The sequence below is a fragment of the Notamacropus eugenii genome, chromosome 1, assembly GCF_028372415.1.
Source record: "Notamacropus eugenii isolate mMacEug1 chromosome 1, mMacEug1.pri_v2, whole genome shotgun sequence".
In the NCBI taxonomy this organism is placed as follows: Eukaryota; Metazoa; Chordata; class Mammalia; order Diprotodontia; family Macropodidae; genus Notamacropus; species Notamacropus eugenii.
Window position 1 is genome coordinate 493,015,275 of NC_092872.1, and position 20,837 is coordinate 493,036,111.

Consider the following 20,837-nt stretch of genomic DNA (forward strand, 5'->3'; position numbering starts at 1 on the left):
AAAAGAAAATTGCAATAAAAAAAATAAATGATAGGTTATAAGAGGAAGAGGACTATGGGTAACATGGCATATATTGTCAGACTTTTACTTTTTCTCCCTTTTTTATTTTTTGTTATAAGGGCTTGCTGTCTTTGAGAGAGGAGGGAGAAAGGCTACACTAGGAAATCTAGGTGATACTAAAACAGAATATGTCAATAACATTTTTTAAAATAAATTACAAATTACATTTACTGGAGGGGCGAAGGTGGCAGAAAAATGGCTCGTACAGTATGAAGTACTACCTCCCATTCTTCCAGAAACGTCAGAATGTCAGTAACGTCCTTGCCCTCCTACTCTTAGGATAGCTGAGTCGGACCACACCTGAAGTGCCCAGGGTTTAAGGACCCTGGCTCGGGACGGCTCTCAGCTTCGAACGCCTCTGCCCCGTTTCTTGGCATTGGCGGCACGGCGGGCAAAGCGGCCAGAAAGCTCGGATCGCGAGCGCAGCTGGCATGCCATGACCAGGTCTCGCTGTCTACTGTGCCTCCCTCCCCCATTTCCCCTAGAGTCTGAGAACCTCTGGCCGCGAGTCTCCCGGCGGGCACCCCCCACGCTGGCAGGCTGGCGAGGCGGTTATCTGATCTCTCCCCACTCGGGGGGCACACAGCCTCCTCCGGGTGAGGACGCCCCGGAGCTCCGCCCGTTCCGGGGCTGGCTCCAGCTCCAGCTCCAGCTCCCGCAATGCAGCGGCCTGCGGCGCCGGGCTCCCTGTGCGTCGTGCCCGCCGGCTCGGGGCAGGGGCCGCCCCTCTACGTGTGCTACTGCGCGGGCCCCGAGGGGCAGGGGCTGGGCGCGGAGCCCGGAGCCGCCGGCGCTTTCCACCTGCGGTGAGTGTGCGGGGGGCGCTGGCCGCCGGGAGGCCGGGCGGGAGGGTGGGCACCCCAAGGCTGTGCTCGGCGCCCCGCCTCCCGCCCTTCGCGCCGGCGCGATCGCGGGTCCAGCCTGGCGCCCCGGGGGCGGGCTCCGGGGGCAGGGAGCGCCGGCCAGAGCTGGCATGGGGAGGAGTGCAGAGCGGGTCGGGGCTCTCCTCTGGATGAACCTTCCTTCCTGTGTCCCAGCGTGACTGATGCCCTGGAGCTCTGGAGCGCCAGCTTCACCCCGGAGACCTTGGAGAAACACGTGGGTGACGCGCTGCCCGATCCCCGAGCCCTGCCCCCTGTTCCCCGCAGGATCCCGTCGGAATAAGCTAGGTTTCTTCCCCTCGGTCTTATACTCCGGCCCCCAGCCCGACTGCGCAGCGAGCCGAGTGCTCTGTTTCTGTGGCTCGGTTCTGCACCCCCCCAGGGCCACCCCAGACTGGGTGTCCGACCTCTGCGTGCCCACTTTGCATCCCCACTCGGAAAGGTTTAGACAGTGCGCCCGAAGGCTCCTTCTCTGCGTCTGACCAGGCTTTATCTTATCCCCCAGAAAGCCCAGCATGGCCTGGATGAGGCTGAGGACTATTCATCTTGGTTCAGGTGAGCTTCCTTGGGCAGATAAAGCCGGGGTCCTGGTTGCACAAGAAACAGTACTGAACCCTTGCCCCTCCCAATCCATAGGGTTGCCTGTGACCAGCACGCAGTGTCTTTGACCTTGAAGGATGACAGCAACGCACACTTGACTATCTCCAGGGAAGCAAAAACCCTGACTTTTGACCTTTTTAAGGTGCCCAGCCCTGAAGCAGCCCCACAACTCCAGGCACTGATGCTGGGGTTGGCAGAGCAAGTATGCAGGTTGGAGAGGCAGTTGGCAGGTACGGAAGACCCTGACGTCCCTGTCAGTCAGTCATTGAATATTGTGCCTCATCTCTGGTGCCCTCTCCTACAAAAGGGCACAAATCTGGCCAGGTGTTAGCATTAGCCCTGGCTCTTGCTGCCCCTAGTATTTATAGAGTTGTCATATGTGAGAATGTGTTCTACTTGTTAAATCTAGAGGTCAGAACTGGGAGCAATGGGTAAGGATTTAAGCTTCATGTGAGGGGAAATTTTCTGCAGTTAGAATTGTTCCAAAGTGGAATGGGTTGCCTTGGGAGGGAGATAGTGGGTTCCCTATCACTGTAAGTCCTAAAAGGAAGATTCTGGCTAGCCACTGATCTGGAATATTGTAGAGAGGCTTCTTGTTCAAGGACTATCCAGACAAGCTAACTGCTGGTTTCCATCCAGCTTAGATTATGATTCTGTGACACATCCAAGGGGATCGATCACCTGTAGTCCAGACATGCCTGGAATGAGTGGTGGCAGCAAAAGCTACAGTCGTCCTAGAACATGAAGTAAAATTCCCTGTGTGACCCCAAACCTAGCACTTTCTTTTCTCAGCTTTGAAGGATATGACCCCCAGCTCCAGAAAGAAACCCCAGCCAGCCAAGCAGCAACTCTTTTTGCCAGGTAGGAAGCCCTACCTGGACTGGGGGCCTCCTCCTGAGGGGAAGAAGGGTGAAGGATGTGGGCAGGGCTCCCATGTAATAATCTGACTCACTGTACCCTGCCCCCCCCACCCCCAGCCATGTTTCTGGCCCTCTCTGGCCTTAGTTTATTTAATAAAGAGCTGAAGGTCAGCCTTGTGCCCATATCTTACCCCAGGATGTCTCAAGTAGGGTAGATGATTCTCTCAGGGAATCCATCTTGGATGTGGGAGGGGGACCAAAGGCTATGACCCCCTCATGGTGATGGGGACAGGGGAATGAGCCAGCTTAGATAGACTTTTTGCCTACCCTAGATCCAGATTCTCGTAGAGGTGCTCCAGGCCCTGTGATCAGGAAATGGATGCCAGGAGAGTCGATCATCAATCCTGGCTTCAAGAGGTACCACCTGCCCTGCCCCTCTCCTTCCTATCTCCCCAGAATAGAATACAGGTCCCCTCCTTCCTTTCCATGGGTAAGGGACCTTCCCCTCCCCAGACCCTAACCCAGACCCAACTTCCTCTTTGTTTCTGACATCTTTCTGTCCTTTCAGTAAGAAGCCAGCCAGTGGAGTGAACTTCGATGATACCTAAGACACAGTAACTCTGGCATGAGGCTACTGCCTCCTGGGGAGGATTCCAGGAGTTACAGGACTCTAAGGAAGCTGACAGTCCTCAGAGCCCAGTCTGAAGGGGGAAAGAGGAAGGACCAACTTGGCTGGGTCTAGAGGAATGAGTGATTCATCAAGTCTGTAACAGCTGGTTCCCAGATGCTCTCTATTTTGCAAAGCAAAATAAATCCACAAATATTTATTGTCTAGTGTATGTAACACCCAGACTTTGCTTAGACTTTTCTCAGTCTAGGGAGTGAGCTGGGGGATCCTTAGACCACCCCCCCCCGCAAAAAATTAGGGAGAAGGCTGGTTCCCTGGTACAGGGTTGCTCTAGGGGTGGGAGCCAAAATATGTAAACAGATTATGTCAGCTGAAACCTCCAGCCAGGCCAAACTACTTTGTGAAGGCGGCACCCTCTCTCTCCCTACAGGTTTCAGGGGTGGGGTGGAGGGAAAGGTGGGGCAGGCCTAGTTTGTCCGGGGTGAATCACCAATAAGGGTCTTACACCCTGGGATCCTATTTTAAATAACAAATGAGATAATATTCATAAAGTGCTTAGCATGGTGCCTGGCACATAGTATATAATGTAATAAACGCTCCTTCCCTTCCTCTCCCCTATCCAAGCTGTCTCATGTTGGCCTGGATCCCATAGAGAGATGGGATCTGCAAACCTGAGACTGAAGAGTCTGCAAAGGTGGCCCCACATTTCCCCAAATCAGCAAAGGATTTTCACCATCAATCAGTTGTGCTCTATACACAGACATATGGATGCGTAGCCATATTCACAGATATATAGATATACAAAGATATGTGTATAGACAGTCTTACAAATATATATACAATCTGTAGTTTCAGATACACAAATAGGTAGACAGAAAATCTGCATTTACATGAACAGCTCATGTTTCTATATTGCTTTAAGGTTACAATGTGCTTTCTTTACAACAACCCGATTTTAAACGTAGTGGAAGTATTATCCTTATTTTTACAGATAGGTAACCAAGTCTCAAAGAGTATTTGAAGCAACCAGAGACACAGAACTATTAAATGTCCAAGCCAGGATTTGAACTTGTTTTGATTTCAGTAGCAGTGTCTGTCTGTTCGTCTATCACACACGTACACACGCACAATTAAGTATCTGAGCCAGAATTTGAAACTAACTCTTCTGATTATGTCTAATAGCATACTGCCTGACAGTCAATACAGCCATACAGATGTACCCACATAGGTACTTCCCAGAGCCCCAGAAATGCTGGAAGCAGGGGATGAGGGTGGGGGGCAGGCAGGGGATGCAAAAGGTAGGTTGGTGGTTAGGAGGCAGAAGCTTGTTAAATGATGGAATTGGAAGGAAGGAGCCAGGGAATGTGGTCAAGCTGGCTGGAAACATTCACAACTTTACTCTTCTCCCCACCTAGCTCAGGGAGGCGGCCTCCCAGCCCTGCCCTCTCACCTTCCCTATCTAGACCTTTTCTGCTGTTCTCACCCCAGCCCAACTGGTTTGAGAAGCAGTTCTTGTCTTCCAAGTCCCAGGCAGAGCTACAAAGAGGCTGGGCCTTTATTTCTCCCTGTGTTTGGGAGCCCCACCCTGATGGTGTTAGTCCTGGGATAACAGGTATTTGGTATGTGCCATGCTGAGGTATCATGGAGAGGGCCTGAGTGGAAGGCAGGGTCAGAGGTCATTGTGAGTGGATCGGAATGACCCAAGGATTATGGTGGGGGCCAGATTTGGGGTGAGGCAAGAGATGAGGGTGAAGGCTGTGGTCAGGGAACTGGGGCCTGGTCACATCTACTGCCCTCAGGAAAATAAGTCACACCTGGGCATAGATGTGACCAAAGAGTAAGTTTATGGACATTCCTTTGAAGCAAATTAACAGTGTAAACCAACACAAGAGTGCAACGGTGACTAGAAGGGAGGAAGATCAGTCTCAGAGGGGCGATCAGAGAGGAAGTCCTGGAAGCAGTGACTTCAGCTGGATTTAGAAGAAAAGTATGAAATGTGGGTGTACGCTGAGTGCTCAAGAGGCCGGTGACGAAGGAGCGAGTCCGTGTGCCTGGGTCTGGTGTGGGGAGGAGCCAGGGGGACATTAGGTGAGAGCCCAGTGGGATGGGTTCTGAGTGTTCAGCGAGCTCGAGCGACGGAGGCGTAGGCAGCCAGGATCTCGGAGCTTTGTGGACAGGTGTACTTAAACTCATTTATCTGCAGGGCATTTTCCAGGTATCGGTGGAGCCCACGGAGCTCAACAGGGATGGGTTTTTGTCGGTAATGGGTGCACACGGTCTGCAGTAGGCAGAGGAGGGTAGTCATTGGCATAGTCTGCCAAGAAAGCAGAGATCCCAAACGCCCTCCCAAGGCTTTGCAATGGTTCCAACCCAACCCTTCTACTCTTGCCTCCTCTCCCGTTCCCCCACTCCTCCCACTCCCTCGAAGACTCAAACCTCCCCATCCCTTCCTCCCCGCTCCCTCACATTGACAATGTGCAGCTTGGGCAGGAGTTTGCAATCCGCCAAGGTGAGCCGGTCCCCATCTAAGAAGCGACGCTTGGACTCGGTGAGCTCCGGGTCCTGGGTCAGCTCATGCTCCAGGGGTGTGGTCAGATATATATCCAGTTTCATCAAGGCACGAAGCAGGGATCGATACAAGGCTGGAGCGGCAAGCAAGAGATTGGGGGTGGGAGTCGGGGAGACTTGGACATAAGCTCCCCATTCAACCTCATTACTACCCATCTGGACTATTGCAATAATCTCCATTATTATCTTCACCTCACCCCCCACATCCCATCAGTACTGCTAGAACCAAACACTCTCTATACACCTGGTCAGGGAACCGCTCTGCTCAGAAATCATCAGTGACCCTATACTGCATCCCGATTAAAGATCATTCTCTTCTCTCTGGCATTCAAGGTCTTCCAAAACCTGGCAAATCTCTACCTTCCCTGTCTTATCTCATTCCTCACCTCCACACATTATACTCCAAAGGGATCTATGCTGCCTCCCCAAAACCTGACATGCCCTCCCACCTCTGCCCTTTCTCAATGTTTCTTGTGGCTGGATTCTCTTCCTTCCTCATCAGACATCCTATCTATCCCTCAAGCCCAGCTCAAATGGCACTTTCGCCATGAAGAAGCCTTTCCTGATACTCCTGAGTCAAGGGTCTCACAGAACTTTGTTCTGCTTCTCTTTAATACGTTTATTATGTAGAAGTAGGCCTGCATATGTGTCCAATATCCTAGTACACCATACTTTCGGCAAAGGCAGTGACAAGCACTTAAATGTTGGTGAATTGAATTCGACGAACTCACCTTCACACTCCCCTCCCCCAGGACACATCGTGACCCACCTGGGAACAGCCTATCCACCCCAGGGCACAATCTGCCCAGCCTGAAGACTCACCTTCATCCTGAGCAGGACACGTGTTTTTGATGAAAGCTGAGAACTTGTGGAAGACATCGTTACCGGCTATGTTAGATTCCTTATAGAGAGGAACCAGGCTAGGGTAGCTGAAGGATGAAGACAGTGTCAAGAAACAAATGGGAGACCCCATGGCTCCTTCCTGGGGCCATAAGCACTTTCACCTGGTGGTGGTGGTGGTGTTCTCCCTCCCTTTCTCCCATCAGCATCCCCCTGTTATCAAACCTCAAATATACTCCCCTCCTCTCTTTATGCTGCCTAAGTTATTTTTAAATCACTTAGCATGTTGCCTGATATATAGTAGGTGCTATATAAATAATTATTCCCTTACCCTGCCCTTCCCTTCAGCCGCAGAGGAAAACTAGAGAAAACAGACTTGTGGGAAAGATAAGAATTGCCCCTCATCCCCGGTCCTGGTTGGGGTCATCCAACAAGCAATTTCTATTTTCCCATTCAGACTTCCCTTTTAGACATGGGAGAGCATGGGAAATCTCCCCTTCACCTCTCCAAAACATACCTCCTTCACCTGCTGCCAATGCCTATGACTCCCCCCTTGGGATTCCCCAAGAGGAATAGAGCTATCTTCCATGACTACAGGATTTGTCCTTTATTAAAGGACAAGACCCTCATTGGTATGATTAGACAGTGACTCAATGCTGTCCTCAGTAAAGAATCTGCCTTGGAAAAAATATGATCAGATCCCTCCCTGAGAGTAGATCTGAATGGGAAGAGGAACCAGAATTGGGGTAATAAATAGAAAGCAGCACTTTACTATAAAGCGAAGAGTACAGGGGACCTGAATTCAAATTCAGATTCTTCCACTAACCACCCACGTGACCTCGGGTAAGTCTCTTCTTCTTGCTGACCCCTGCTTTACTTCTCTGTAACAGAAGTGAGTCAGACTATATGATCAGTTAGATATATCCAGCTCTAACCCTCTCTGACAGCTGCTCCATTGCTCATTGATCCTGCTTCCTGGCTGTGCCCTCATACCCACCACTTGGACTCTTACGTGGGTGGCCCCAATGCCTCTTCCAGGAACTCTTCAATCTGGATGGTATCTGTCTTGGCTTCCCCATCACACAGCAGAATGGGCAGCTGGGAGCCAGGGGCAAAGTCCTTCAGCACATCCAAGGACCTGTAATGGGGTAGGGCCAAATCTTTGGCACAGGGAAAGTGAGCATGATGGGGACCAGGACACAGGACAGGTAGCCTCAGGTAGAAACAGGCTAAGATGGTGGGAAAGGTGGGGTATAGTTTTCCTCACCCCCAGTTCTAGTCAGTCACTCAGTCTTTACCTCTTGGTGTCCACAGTGGTGAGAGTGAAGGGGACACCTTTGAGCAGCAGGATCATGAAGAGCCGGTGGCAGGAGGGACAGTTCCCTACACTCTCACCATCTTCACTGGCCTAGGGGGAGGCAGAAGAGAATTTACATAAGCCTCCGGGAGAGGAAAAGGGTGGCAAGATTTGTATCCAGTTTGGTGAGAGAGAATGCAGGAAACCAGGTCAACTCTGGCCATTGGCAGGGGACATGTTTCCAGGCCTAAGCAGTGCCCCTCACCCACATCTTTTAAAAGAGGTTCAGGGGTGAGGACAGCCTCTCAAAATCAACAGGGCTGGGTGGGGCTTCTTTCAAGGGGGAGGTGAGAGCCCTTAAGGGGTAGGAAGAATAACAGTCTGTGCGACTTGGAGCCTGGCACTGTGCCCACATGGGCTGTCATGGCGCCAGGGAAAGGGCCACACCCCAGGGGGGGACACAACACTGACACCAAGGAAATGGGCACATGCTGTTTCCCCATCAACTGTAGGCCCCTGGGCATCATCTCAGTGTCACCAGGCAGACGGGCTGTACAGGGTGGGGCCCAGTCCAACTCTGACCAAACTGTTTTTTCAATGATTCACCTTATGGCATTGGGCACTGCCAGTGGAACATTATGGGAAGAGCACGCCCACTGATGCCCACAGTGGAGTAAAGCCTAGAAGCAGGAGCCTTCAACCTAGGATGCTTGGCCCAGATTCTGAGGATGTGGTACTCCTGCATTCCACCTTGTCCCTATCCTCTGTTGTGTCTACCCTGCCCTGAAGTTCATGCCAGGGTCTGCAAGTGATGGTGGACACCTTCTAGGATCACCTGCTGTAGCATAATTCCTTTATCTTGGGTACAGGGTGGACACAAATCCATGTGGCATCTTCTTTGTGCCAACCATCACAGAATACTCCCACCCACCCCTGGTGAAGGCCACAGCCTTGGTCTGGGTATCTAGCAGGAAGGCTTCTTCCTATATATAGAGTATTAGTCCTGCTGCTTTACCCAGTCAGAAGGATAATTGTGCCCTGGAGGCAGTGAGAGTTGGACAGGAGTTTGAGCCAGGGTCCTGATCAAGGTCCCCCCATGGGGGGTAGATAGAACTGAGATCCAGACTCCTGGGTTCTGTCGTCTTCTTTCACTCATTTTTTTCTCAGAAGGTGTGTGGCTATGGGGACAAAGTATCTCTCTTCAAAAAGCTGATACCACTTGGTTTTAATCCTGCCTTTGGCAGAAACAGTCTCCAATGCATCTGCTCCCAAGTCCTTCTCCCAGTTTTCTCCTTCCCTTCGATCCCATCCACCATCCTAATTCTAGCCAAACCCCGATGTCCTGGACAAGCTACTTTGAACCCTAGGCTAGAGAACCAGTGCTCTGGATGTGAAAGTTGGTCATTTGTGGGGCTGCCCTGTCTATTGGGAGAGACTGGAGCCTCAGACTTCTGGGATCATGGTTATCTACCCGACTGTGGACTCCCTGGAGGCTCTCTTTCCATTACCCCACAGCTTGTCAGGGTCCACTCTGATTTCTTTGGGGAGGAAAAGAGGGAAGGGGGTAGAAAAGTGGAGAAGGAATAGGGAGATGGTGGGAGGCGGGGAGACTCAGCCACTCCTTCCAAAGACTCTGCACCTGGCAGAAAGTAGTTCCCACTGTCCTCTGTTCCCAGATCCCTCTCCCTGACCTTCATCCTCCTCATCTCAACCTTCTTAAAACTCTCTCAAAGCATTCATTTCCGTTTTCAAACCACCACAACACCTCCCTTCTTTTCTACCCCTACCCCCCCCTCCCAGCTCTGTTTCGAATCGGGACAGAAAACTACAGTTCCCACATTCAGACAGCCCTCCTGGAGTCTCACTCACACCCCTGTTCCCTGGACACTGTTTCCTTCTCCCTCCGACCCCCCACCCCCGATCCCGCTTCCCCTCCTCCCTGGGATGGGTCCCCGGCACCTTGACAAACAGCTGCAGCTGCGGGTTCTGGGCCATGGTGTCCGGCAGGATAGAAGCAGCCGCCCTGGGTGGAGACTGTGTTTTGGGCTCTTTAAAGCTCCCGGGTTGCTCCGCCCTACCCTACCCCGCCCAGAAGAGCAGCTCAGTGTGCTAGAGTCTGTGTAAGACCGGGTGCCTGACCCTGTGGGGGAGGATTGTGAGCCCGGGAAGGGGGGGGCGAGATTGCCCAGTTGTGGGATTCCAGGGTGACTTCGAGTCTATGGCTACTGTAAAGAGCACGCAAGGGACTGGGACCTGGGCTGGTGGCTACCAGCCAGCGGGCAAAGAAAGGAGACCAATTCTGCAATTCCAGCACCGGGCGGGTGGGGCCTTGAGAGACTGCGTGTCATTGCTGGGAGGTGGAGAGTGTGCCTGTGACTGGGTCACTGACTTTGTAAGGGGGATCGGGGTGAGTGGTGGCAGGTACAGGTACAAGAGGTGAAAAGGCTCAGCGCTTTGGGAGTGATGAGTAGGTGACCCTATTCCATTTCTAGGACCAGAGAGAGAGAGAGAATGGAAGAAAGCGGAGTCAGGGCAGCCCTCAACTACCTTCCCCCCAACTCAATCTGAACACCCAGAGTGGGAATTGGCAAGGACTTGGAAAGTCAGACTTCCCTCACTGCCTCTCATCCCAAGCAGGCACTCCTCCAAAAAGCTGCCTTTCTGTGGTGTCCAGTCTTCCCGGGGTCAGGCCTGCCTTAGGTGGGGCCCCTCCTCTGAGGTGTGGCAGGTACATTCCTGGCATGCTCATAGTGGGGTGGGCAGAGGGGAAGTCGGATCAACTCTTGGATTTGGGACTTTCATCCTCCATCTCCAGTTGTCCATCCTCCCACACACAGAAGGGTTCTGTGTTCTTAACCTCCCCAGGAACTGATTTCTCCAGCTCCCACTCCTACACACACACACACACACACACACACACACACACACACACACACACACGCACACACACACACAGAGCAGCATCTTTGACTGATTTGATATTTTCCCTTTTTATTTAAAACAAACATCTTTCCCGATCTGCTTCCCCAACTATGTACAAGCCCAGTCCCTCACCTGCCCTCAGGCAGGGCTAGGGATGGGATGAGGAGGGGAAGGGATGGGCAAATAGCTGGGAAGTGGCCATGGCAGTTTGCTCTCAGGAAGGAGTGGGGCCCATGTGACCCCCACACTGTCCATGCCATTACCAAGCCTCTCCCTCCCCCGTCCCTAATGTAACAAAAGGTGATTGGAGGCCATTCAGAGGCAAAGGTCAAGCTCTTTAGACACCAGGTCCTTCCACCCTCTTCCTTTGCCCACAGCCTTCAGGGTTCCTGGGTGCACAGGCCCTGTAAAGGAACAGGAACTGAAGGATGCAGAGAATGCTGCTTTCAGCCTTGGAAAGGGGAGTTCCCCTCCTTTTATTTCCCCTACAGTTGTATCCAAGCTGCCAATGTGTCATTCTACCATCTGTGTACACACTTTCCCTCCATCTTCCCCACCCCTGACAAGTGCTTCTTCCTATTGCAAAATAAATAGGTTAAAAAGAAAACAACAAACCCAACATCCCACTTAACCCTGGCCAGAGTCAATGACTTGGGCCATGGTGGTTGGGCAGGCTAGCGGGCAGCCCATTTGGTATCCAGCACTGGAGCCTCTGGGTGGTGGCGGCATGGCAGCTATGGCAGCATTAGCAGAGGTGTTATTAAAATCCAGGGGGCAGAAGAGTCGAATTTAGGGGGAAAGCAGTTATCTGTCCATAACCCCAGCGTGTGCGCACATACACACACACACACACACACACACGCACACACACACACACACCACACACCCCTCCTACCCAGATGCCTGATGAGCCAAGAAAGTATTGTGTTACACAGGTCCATCAGGATCATGTTCTAGAGGGTTAAGACCACAGAGGAGACTCATGCCCCTCTTCCTCCACACAGCTTTCACGTTTTTCAAGCCTTCATGTTAACCTCCAGGTATATTTCCTGGGCTGTCAAAGTTCAGTCTTTTTGTGGCCATCAGTGCCAGTGGGGATTCTAACCACACGCGAGATGAGTGGCACTGACCATCAGAAGCAGAGCCAAGCAGGCCAGGCTGAGATCAGGGATAGGACTATCAGAGTCCAGGGAAGTGAGCAGAGTAACTGGCCAGAGCTGCTGTGACTGTAAGGCAGAGCCACATGAGTGCCCAGCCCACACCCTGGGGCACAGCAGGACTGTCCCTTTGGCACAATCATTGGTTGGAGATCCTGAAGATCACCAGGCAGGTTGGTCCTGGAGGGGCACTGGCTGGGCCAGAGAAGGGGAAAGAGTGGGTATGGTTTTTAGTATTCACTCCAGATTGGGGTACCTGGGCTATAATGTAGTTAGAAGATTCCCCATCTCTAAATCTGAGGTCTACCAGAGTGAAGAACTGCCCTTGCTATCAGATCCAAGCCTTTTCCCCACCCTCCAAAGCTCCTTTAGGATCCTGGGGTGGGTTCTTGTGCCTAGCTCTTGGCACTGTCCACACCCACCAATCTCCCCAACTCTACCGCCCTCTAAAACTAGCTCCAAGTTCCAGGCACTGAATTCAAGTTGCACGATATATCACCAATTCCTTCTCCCAACCCTCCTGGGTGGGGGAGCTGGGTGGGTAGGCAATGCTAAGACCTCCCTCCCAATTGTCTGGCATTGAATCTCTGTCCCAGCCAAAACAGGCCAGGGAAGGTAGGGCTGCTCTAAGGAGGTTTGAGCATAAGGGGACAAGAAAGTTGGTTATCCAGGAATGGAGAGCTGAGGCCTCTGAAGTTCCTTCAGCAGAGAGTGTCTGTATTGAAAGAAAGCTGGGCCTGTTGGGAAGAGACAACAGGGTTCGGATGGTCAGACTTCCAGGCTTGATTTGAGTCTTTCCCTCTCACTTCCTCCTCTGTCACTTTCTGTTAAATTGTCATCAAATCAGCCTATTTGTCTCTCATTCTCTATCTCTGTCTCCCTTGATCTTGGAGTCCAAAGACCTCTGTTTTTGAACATGATTTAAGCTATGACTTTGGATCTCTCTTAGCCTCTCTATCATTCTCTATCCCTGGGTCTCTGTCCCTCTGTCCCTTTCACCATCTCTGTCTCTAGGTGGATTGAATGCATCAGGCAGAAGAGAAGATAGGGAGGGAGAGGCCTCAAGGGGCTGTTACTATAGTAACTACTAGATTCTGCCCTTGGCCCTGAGCCCCAGACTCTGGGGGTTAGAGTGCCCATAGCAATGTGAACCCCACCCACGGCACACTTGCCAAAAAGCCCAAGCCTCACCCTCTCCTCCTCGAAACTGATAAGCCCCTCATCATCCGTATCGAGGTCCTCCGGTTCATCTGTTACCAGAGCACGGAGCTCTGTGGGTGCAGGACGGGGTCGGAGCAGACTGAGCAGCCGAGCCAGCGGGGACTGCAGTGCACAACCTGGCTCTGTCTCTTGGGGCTCCAAGTTATCACTTTGCTTCTTGGCAAAGTTCACGAATACCTGGGGTGGGCAGGAAAAGCAGACTGGGACATGCTGTACCAATGAATACCAGTGACCCATGCCTTCTTCAGGCATCTGTGTACCGCTGGCTATGAAGAGTTAGGGGAAGGGGAAGAGTCGCACTCACATTGTCCAGTGTGGTCTGGCTGACCGAGTAATCCTCAATGCCCAGAACATCCACCACCTGCTCCATCTTGCTGAATACCTGTGCCAGTGAGATGTGCTCGGATTTCAGCTGATACTGCACTTTGGTGTGGTGTCGCTCCTGAGGGTTGAAGGAAATCAAGGGGTCAGCTCCCCAGGTATCCCCTCCACTAATGTCCAGGGGGTGCCCAAACCAGGTACCTTCCAACTCCACATACTGCCTCAAAGTATCTCTAAGAATTCTCCCATTCCCCCATAGAACTCTTAAAAGACACCCCTAACCCCTTATTTCCTCAAATTCCCTGAGGCCTGTTAAGAGCGCTCCCTCACTTCCTGAATCTCCCTTAGATTTCCCCTTATGACCCCTGTGAATTCCCTCAAAGTTCCCCATGTCCTTTCTGGGCTCCCCAGCATCCTGAGAAATGCTCCCCCTCAGTCGCCTCAAGCCCCTGAGAGTCCCCACCCTCTTCCCCAAGCACTATGTCCTGATCCCTTCATCATCCTCTCACAACCCCCACGACCCACCTCAAAGCCCTCCTGGCCCTCTCAGGGCTCCCCTGACAACCTCAGAGCTGCCCCTGACCCTCACTTTGAGTATGGCTTCAGGGAAGTTTCGGTTGAAGAATCTCACCACCTCCTTCACGCTCTGGCTGCTCTTAGTCCTCACCGTAATCATGTAGCCATCACCAAACCTGGCAGAATGAAGGTGTGGTCTCCTGTCCCTGACCTCCCCCTCCCAGCCGTGACCCTCTCCCGACACTGTCTGCCCTTGCCTCTGCTTCTCCTCCCCTTCTTGGGACCCTCTCCCAAAACCCTGTCCCTCTCCATTCCTGTGTCTCACCCCTATCTTTGTTGCTGTTGCTGTCCCTGCCCTTACCCCATCCCCACTCTCCTTGCCCTCCCCGCACCTGTTCTTCAGGTGTTGAATGCTGCCCAGGCACCTGAGCCGTCCATTCACCATGATGGCCAGTCGTGTACAAAGTGCCTCGCACTCCTCCATGCTGTGGGTAGAGTCACCAAAACTGGGTAAGGTGGAGAGGGTCCAGTCATGGGGAGTCAAGGGGGTGAGGGGGCATGGAGCTAGGAGCACCAGAGACTTGTATAGAGGAGGGAATCAGGGACTGTCTGGGATGACCAGATAGCATGGACCTGAGAACAGGGTACTTATTGGCAACTGGACAAGAGGAAGCACCAGAGCTACATGAAAATATAGACAACTCCAAGACAACATGGAGCACTGGGAACTGGCAAGGAAGAGGGAACCAAGAACAACAGAAACTACTAAAGAGGAAAGCATCAGAAGCTGGCATATAGAAAGGGCATGGGAGACTGGGAACTGGTAGAGAAGAGAGTACAGGGGAACTAGGAGCTGGCAAAGAGGGATCCAGGGAACTAAGAACTGGAAGAAAGTATTAGGGATAGGAGCTGACAGAGAAGGAATGGGGGGCCCCAGAGACTGACAGAAAGGAAAACACAAGAGGCTGGTATGGAGGAGGGCATTTGGGATATCAGAAGCTAAAAAAATCGCATACAGGCAGTGGAGGATTGCAGAAGGGAAGGCATATGAAAGTGATAGAAAAGAGCATTGGGGAAACTAGGGATAGCAGAGAAAATACTGGAGACATGCATCAAGAGCTGGCAGAGGAGAGGGCATATGTAGGTATTTGGAGCTGGCAAAGAGAAGGATGTCAGGAGCTGATGGAAGGCATGGAGGCATCAGGAGCTGGTATAGAACACTAAAAGTTGGCAGAGAGGGCATACCAGGATTTGGAATAAAAGAGAGCATGGGGGCATGAAAAATTTGTAAAATAGAGGGTACTATGGCCCTAAGAGTTAGCAGAGAATATCAGGAGCCAGCAAGGACCCTCTAAGGTTGCTTATTGAAGAGCCTCTCCTCTGCCTTGCAAACATCTTGAGAATGGGCAGGCAGGGAACAAGGACACTAACCTGTGGGATGTTAGCACCACTGAACGCCCCGTCTTGATGATGTCCAGGATGAGGTTCCACAGGAAACGTCGGGCCTTGGGGTCCATGCCCGTGGTGGGCTCATCCTGGGAGCATGACCAAGGTCAGCCTTCCACCCCTCCAACTACTCTCCTTCCTCCCCAGATTTTTGCTTTTTCTAGAATCCTGGCCCCTTGACCTTCACCAGGAAGATGATGGTGGAGGAGCAAGCTAGTAGATAATGCCCCCAGAGTGGGGCAAAGGATCTGAGCTCTTGCTCTCTGGGTCTGCCAGTCCTCCCCTCTACTCACCAGGAAGATGAAGGCTGGGTAGCCAATGAGGGCAATGGCCGTGGACAGTTTTCTCTTATTACCCCCACTGTAGGTGCCTGCTGGTTTATCTGCATACTTTCTTAGCTCCAGTTTCTCTAATGCCCACTTGACCACCTAACAACAGAATCAATGGATTTCAGAGCTGAATAGGGTATCAGAGGCCATCAAGGATACATCCAGCATGAGCAGGAACCTACTCTACAACACTCCATAAGTGGTTACTCAGTTTCCACTTGAATCTCTTAAGTAATGGTGGACTCACTAATCACCAAGTCAGCACATTCTACTTAACAACAGCTCCAATTATTAGGAAGTTTTTCCTTTTATGAAACTGGAACCTGCCTGCTTATGACTTTCCCACCTTGCTCCTGGTTCTCTGGGGTAAAGCAGTACATGTCTAACCCTTCTTCTATGATGGTCCTTCAAATACTGATGTATGGGAATACAGCGATCTACCCAGGGCCCATGCTCCCCTGGGGTACTTATGAGTGCCATCCCTTCCAAACCTCCCCACTCCTGTTCTTCCCCCTTCAGGAATCCTCAAGGATGGGCAAGGAAAGTGAGACTTCCATGGGGATGAAGACCTCAGCCCCACTGCTCAGAGATTCCTCCATGACTCTGGTTATGCTCTCCCCTATCCGGACAATCCCTCTCTCCAGGTCAATCCCATTCCTTCTCTAGCCTCTACCTCTTGTCCCTCCTCCACCCATCAATAGCTCTAAGACTGCACAATTGGAAAGGACCTTAAAAGTCATCAAGTCCCCTTTCCCCATTTTGGGGCAAACTGAGGCTCAGTGAGCTATCTGGATTCACAAAACTTGTAAATATCTGAACCTAGGTCCCAATTACAAGTCCAGTGCCCCATCCACCATACCATGTTGCCTCTTAGTCCCTCCCTCAAGTCACTGCCTTCCAACCCAATCCATCAGGTATTGCTCCTGTCAGCCATTCTGGTCAATGACTCTGGTCAGAATACTTCCCTACCCAGTCCCTCCCAGCTTCCTCACCCTCTCCTCGTCCTTCCAAGGAACCCCTCGAAGCCTTGTGTAGAGTTCCAGGTGCTCTTGGGCCGTGAGCTCATCAAACAGGGCATCGAACTGAGGGCAATAGCCCAGACTCTGTTGTACCTGAAGGAGCTCTTTCAGGACGCTGTAGAGACCATGGCATAACCACTCAGGTCTGGCACTGCCCACATCCCTCCCTAGACCCTGTCTGGTTCTTTCCTGTGCCTATCACCACCCAAACCTCAGCTCCTCACTCTAGAGACCAGCTGTGGCCTGCATCTGCCTCTAGCCACAGCCCACCCCTCATTACAGACAAATGCAAGGTGTCCCAAAAGTCTTAGCATGGTTTGAAGCTTTACAAGCTGAAGGGACTTTAGAGACTAAGACTTTATGGACATACTCTATTTGCTTATAGGGCCTCTCTTACTCTCTGATAGAGCCTCTGACTCCATAGGCAAGAGCAGGGCAGCAAGTGCAAGACCTTGTCATTTCTGTGTTCTCTTGACCTCTAGTCTTCCCCAGTGCCCAGAGGCAGCTATTCCTCTGTCCCGCCTGGGTCCCTGGGTACCTGTGTCCATTGATGAAGGCCTCGCCTCCTGTGGTACTCTCATCTCCCGTCAGCATCTTGAAGGTACTGGTCTTGCCAGCCCCATTGACGCCAAGGAGGCCAAAACATTCTCCAGGCCGCACACCCACACAGAGTCGGTCTACAGCCAAGATGCGCCCAATCTTACGTGATTTATACACCTGCAGGGAAAGTATCCCATCCCTCACACCCAAGCTTAGGCTTTCTCCCTTTTCCCTGCTCTTCCCTGACCCTTAAATCAGTGTCCTCCATAAACTCTAGGGAATTCTGCCTTTTCCTGGTTAGAATCCTCTCCACTCAAACCCAACCCCAATCCCCCTCTGATTCTTCTAAACAGTGACTACTGGTTGGAATGCCCTCTTCCCCCCAACAATTAGTATTTCTTGATGTGTCTCCCTAAACCCTGGGTTGGGCTCCAGGGATTAGTCCCTCATCTGTCCCACCTTGGTCAGGTTCTCAATCTTGACCATATCATTGTCTGCATCCCCCCTCAGGACTCGCTGCCGTTCAATGGCTACATCCACATCATCTTCAATAGGCTTGGTGGATACAGGCAGACGTCTGGAGAGAGAAGAGGGAAGGGGCTAAATAGGGCAGGACAGTTTAAAGGGAGGGGGCTCTGCCTAGCCAACACCACTCACCTGCCTTAACCTAGACCCTCACTGGTCCAGGTGGGCCACACTTGGAGCAGGGCAGGATGCTCACAGTCATAAAAACTTGAATCTTGGAACTGAATGGGGTAGTCTTGTCTAACCCTCACCTGAACAGATATCACCTTGAAAATATCCTCTCTGGACACCCATCAATTGGGGAATGGCTGAACAAATTGTGGTATATGAATGTAATGGAATACTATTGTGCTATAAGAAATGATGAACTGGAGGACTTCAGAGAGGCCTGGAAGGACTTATATGAACTGATGCTGAGTGAAGTGAGCAGAACCAGGAGAACATTGTACACGATAATGGCCACAGTGTGAGAGGACTGGTTTTGATAGACTTAGCCCTTCTCAGCAATGAAGGAACCTAAAACATTTCCAAAGGACTCATGATGGAGAATGCCATCCACATCCAGAGAAATAACTATGGAGTTGGAATGCAGAATGAAGCAGACTATTTTCTCTTTTGTTATGTTTTGTTTTTCTCATGGTTTCTCCTATGCATTATAATTCTTCTATGCAACATAATTAATGTGAAAATGTGTTTAATAGGAATATATGTATAAAGCCCATATATGATTGCATGCTGTCTTGGGGACAGAGGGGGAGAAAATTTAAAACTTATGGAAGTGAATGTTGAAAACTAAAAACAAATTAATAAATTTGGAAAAAGAAAAAAGAAAATATCACCTCTGACTGGTCATCTAGACCCTATTTGAACAGGAAACTCATTATACCTCCAAGGCAATCCATTCTATTTATGAACTACTTTAATTGTCAAGGAAGCCAGGTCTACTTCCTTGTAATGCCCATCCTTCACTCTTAATTCTGCCTTCTGGGGCCAAAAAAAGTTTAAATCCTCTTCTACATGACAGCCTCTGAAATACCTGAAGACAGCTAATATTTCCCTATCCCATCTTTTCTCCTCCAGACTAAATCTCCCTAGTGCCTTCCCCAGTCTTCATGTTACATGGCTTCCAGTTTCTTCCTCCTATCCCAATCTGTTATGTCCTTCCTAAAATGTGGTACCCAGAACTGGACACATTAATTCAAAAGAAGTCTGCCAAGGGCCAAGGGCAACATTACTTCCCTCATTCTTGATGTAGTCCAACAGGATTTTTTGATCTCTCTATGTCTGTTCTTCCCCTCTGATCCTGATTGTGCATAGAGGGAAAGCAAGACCAGACCAGCTTCACCCCAGCCCAGAAGAAACCCCCCTCAAATTCTTCCCAGGACCAACTCAGCTTATACAGCTTGGCTTCCACACTCACTGGGGCTGCCGGAGGAAGTTGTACTGACACATGATGGTGATAAAGAAACCCACAAAGCCTTCTATTGTCATGGCAACCAGGCCTCTCGTGACAATGTCCCATTCGAAGGGGGATTTCATTTTGTCGAACTGGCCTGTGGGAGAAAAGTGGGGGTTGGGTTTAGTGGGGTCTTACCTAGGAAAAGCACGGGCCACCTCCTGATTGATGTGATATAACAGGTACCAAGAAGTGTCTCCAGCCCCCAAACATGACCACACTACCTGAAATTCCATCCTTAAAACTTCCCTTTAGATTAAGCACTGCCCTTTCAAGGTTCCTCTGGTAAAATGCAAAAGTCCCTGGCTAGGTTCACACATTAGTCCTTCACACCTTAGTGTGAGTGAGTCAGTTCTCCTGGACAAGAAGAACCCTCTAAGTTGATCAGCACTGAAAGTGGAAAGGGGTAAAAACCAACCTTGAGTTGTGGTTACCTCCCTCTTTCCCCTGAAGCTCATCAACTCATTAACCTTCCCCATCTTTCTGGAGGCTCAGGGTCTTAAGCCTTTACAGATCCCTACTTCCTTTTTCCTCCCTTTCTCCTAGACCCCAGTGTATTGAGCCCTTGCTGATATCTGTGTCTACTTCTCTCCTTCCTATCCTGCTAAAGCTCAGTGTCTTGAGGCCCAAGCTTTTCCTGCTTCCCTCCTTCCCACCCCTAGAGCTCTGTGTCTGGAGCCTCTGAAGATGCCTACTTCTCTCCTCCCCCTTCTTTGAGCTCACCTATCTTGGCATAATACTCATTGATGTACTCATTGTAAGCCATCTCCATGAGTCCATGGCCCAAGTTGTAGTTGGGAAAGATGAGGAAGCAGCTCTTCAGGTAACTGTTTACTAATTTCAAGTCCTGGGGAAGGAAACAGGGTAAGGAGCTCCCATCAATCTGATCCTGTTTGGGGATGGGTCACTCCTACATACTCCCTTTCCCACCCCCATCCCCAAAAAGAGGGACAATGTTCTTGGACCAGGCACCTCATCTACCATCTCAGCCACTGAAGAGGTTAGCTCTAATGCCCATCTCTCTTTTTTCCCAGGGAGAGGCCTTCTGAAGTGCCTACCCTGGTCCTTGGATAAAAGAGTCAATGCCTTAACACCAAGGTAGGTGCTGACCACCCCACCACACCCCACGGGCACCTTGTCATGTTCAAAGAGTTGTAGTAGGAAAGTGGCAACAGTGGCAGTGATGCCAATGAAGAGGTTGATGACAATGAGGAAGACATAGGCAGAACTGGGCACCTCAAACCAGAAGGAGGCAGGGTACATGATGGGTGTGATCGACCAGCTACAAGTGGAAGAGAGAGGTGGTCAGTGACAGGAAGGGCAGTTCACCTCCAGGGTCTCCCCACTCCCACCCAGTTCTCTTCTTAGGGGGCTCATGGACAGATTCAGGAGTTCCAGCTCACAGCTGGTCTCCAGGGTTGCTTCCCATCTCCTTTATCCCCACCGCTTGACCCCAGAGACCATACCCATAGAGCAAGAAGAGGGAGAGCACAGCAGGGAAGTTGGTGGGTGAAGTATAGGCAGGAAGGTCGAACACAAAGAGGATGATGATACAGCAAGTGGCCGGCACCAAATAGTTCAGCTGAAAGACATGGGAAAGGCAGGCATATGCAATGGGAAGTGGTCTTTGGGGGATGGGGTGGGGCAGGGC

At 51.1% G+C, this 20,837-nt stretch overlaps 3 protein-coding genes across 4 annotated transcripts in view; 1 reads left to right on the top strand and 2 right to left on the bottom strand.

Moving 5' to 3' along the window:
- The first annotated feature begins 672 nt into the window (after positions 1-672).
- Positions 673-3,228, top strand: PAXX (PAXX non-homologous end joining factor). Its single transcript, XM_072633071.1, has 7 exons — positions 673-866; positions 1,098-1,158; positions 1,447-1,496; positions 1,578-1,771; positions 2,334-2,402; positions 2,734-2,818; positions 2,970-3,228. Exons 1-7 carry the CDS (start codon positions 721-723, stop codon positions 3,007-3,009), a joined length of 645 nt encoding a protein of 214 aa, XP_072489172.1. The 5' UTR covers positions 673-720; the 3' UTR covers positions 3,010-3,228.
- A 578-nt stretch (positions 3,229-3,806) lies between these two features.
- On the bottom strand, positions 3,807-9,860 carry CLIC3 (chloride intracellular channel 3). Of its 2 annotated transcripts, none has more exons than XM_072633070.1 (6): positions 9,694-9,860; positions 7,736-7,845; positions 7,450-7,575; positions 6,420-6,526; positions 5,496-5,671; positions 3,807-5,307 (listed from the first exon to the last, which is right to left on the bottom strand). In XM_072633070.1, the coding sequence occupies exons 1-6, from the start codon at positions 9,727-9,729 to the stop codon at positions 5,149-5,151; spliced, it is 714 nt and encodes a 237-aa protein (XP_072489171.1). In that variant the 5' UTR covers positions 9,730-9,860; the 3' UTR covers positions 3,807-5,148. The 2 variants fall into 2 exon arrangements, with proteins under 2 accessions (XP_072489171.1, XP_072489170.1); XM_072633069.1 differs by lacking the exon at positions 9,694-9,860 and adding an exon at positions 8,750-9,023.
- An 845-nt stretch (positions 9,861-10,705) lies between these two features.
- ABCA2 (ATP binding cassette subfamily A member 2) overlaps positions 10,706-20,837 on the bottom strand; it is a 71,486-nt gene continuing 61,354 nt past the window's right edge. Inside the window, exons 36-49 of the mRNA XM_072633068.1 lie at positions 20,653-20,768; positions 20,321-20,468; positions 19,910-20,033; positions 19,151-19,283; positions 17,665-17,782; positions 17,204-17,382; positions 16,639-16,780; positions 15,611-15,745; positions 15,303-15,406; positions 14,264-14,356; positions 13,945-14,047; positions 13,339-13,476; positions 13,005-13,211; positions 10,706-12,550 (exon numbers count right to left, since the gene is read on the bottom strand). Coding sequence (XP_072489169.1) covers positions 12,515-12,550; positions 13,005-13,211; positions 13,339-13,476; positions 13,945-14,047; positions 14,264-14,356; positions 15,303-15,406; positions 15,611-15,745; positions 16,639-16,780; positions 17,204-17,382; positions 17,665-17,782; positions 19,151-19,283; positions 19,910-20,033; positions 20,321-20,468; positions 20,653-20,768 — 1,776 coding nt within the window. The 3' untranslated portion in view covers positions 10,706-12,514. The remainder of the gene's footprint in view (positions 12,551-13,004; positions 13,212-13,338; positions 13,477-13,944; positions 14,048-14,263; positions 14,357-15,302; positions 15,407-15,610; positions 15,746-16,638; positions 16,781-17,203; positions 17,383-17,664; positions 17,783-19,150; positions 19,284-19,909; positions 20,034-20,320; positions 20,469-20,652; positions 20,769-20,837) is intronic.

Bases quoted from the DNA above. Each gene is read 5' to 3' on its own strand.
- PAXX (XM_072633071.1), top strand. From the start codon at position 721: ATGCAGCGGCCTGCGGCGCCGGGCTCCCTGTGCGTCGTGCCCGCCGGC. The intron at 867-1,097 runs GTGAGTGTGCGG...CCTGTGTCCCAG, and splicing joins GCCGGCGCTTTCCACCTGCG to CGTGACTGATGCCCTGGAGC. The intron at 1,159-1,446 runs GTGGGTGACGCG...CTTATCCCCCAG, and splicing joins CGGAGACCTTGGAGAAACAC to AAAGCCCAGCATGGCCTGGA.
- CLIC3 (XM_072633069.1), bottom strand. From the start codon at position 8,890: ATGAGTGAAAGAAGACGACAGAACCCAGGAGTCTGGATCTCAGTTCTA. The intron at 7,576-7,735 runs GTAAAGACTGAG...ACCCCATTACAG, and splicing joins ACCACTGTGGACACCAAGAG to GTCCTTGGATGTGCTGAAGG. The intron at 5,672-6,419 runs GTGAGTCTTCAG...TTGCCGCTCCAG, and splicing joins GTGTCCTGCTCAGGATGAAG to CCTTGTATCGATCCCTGCTT.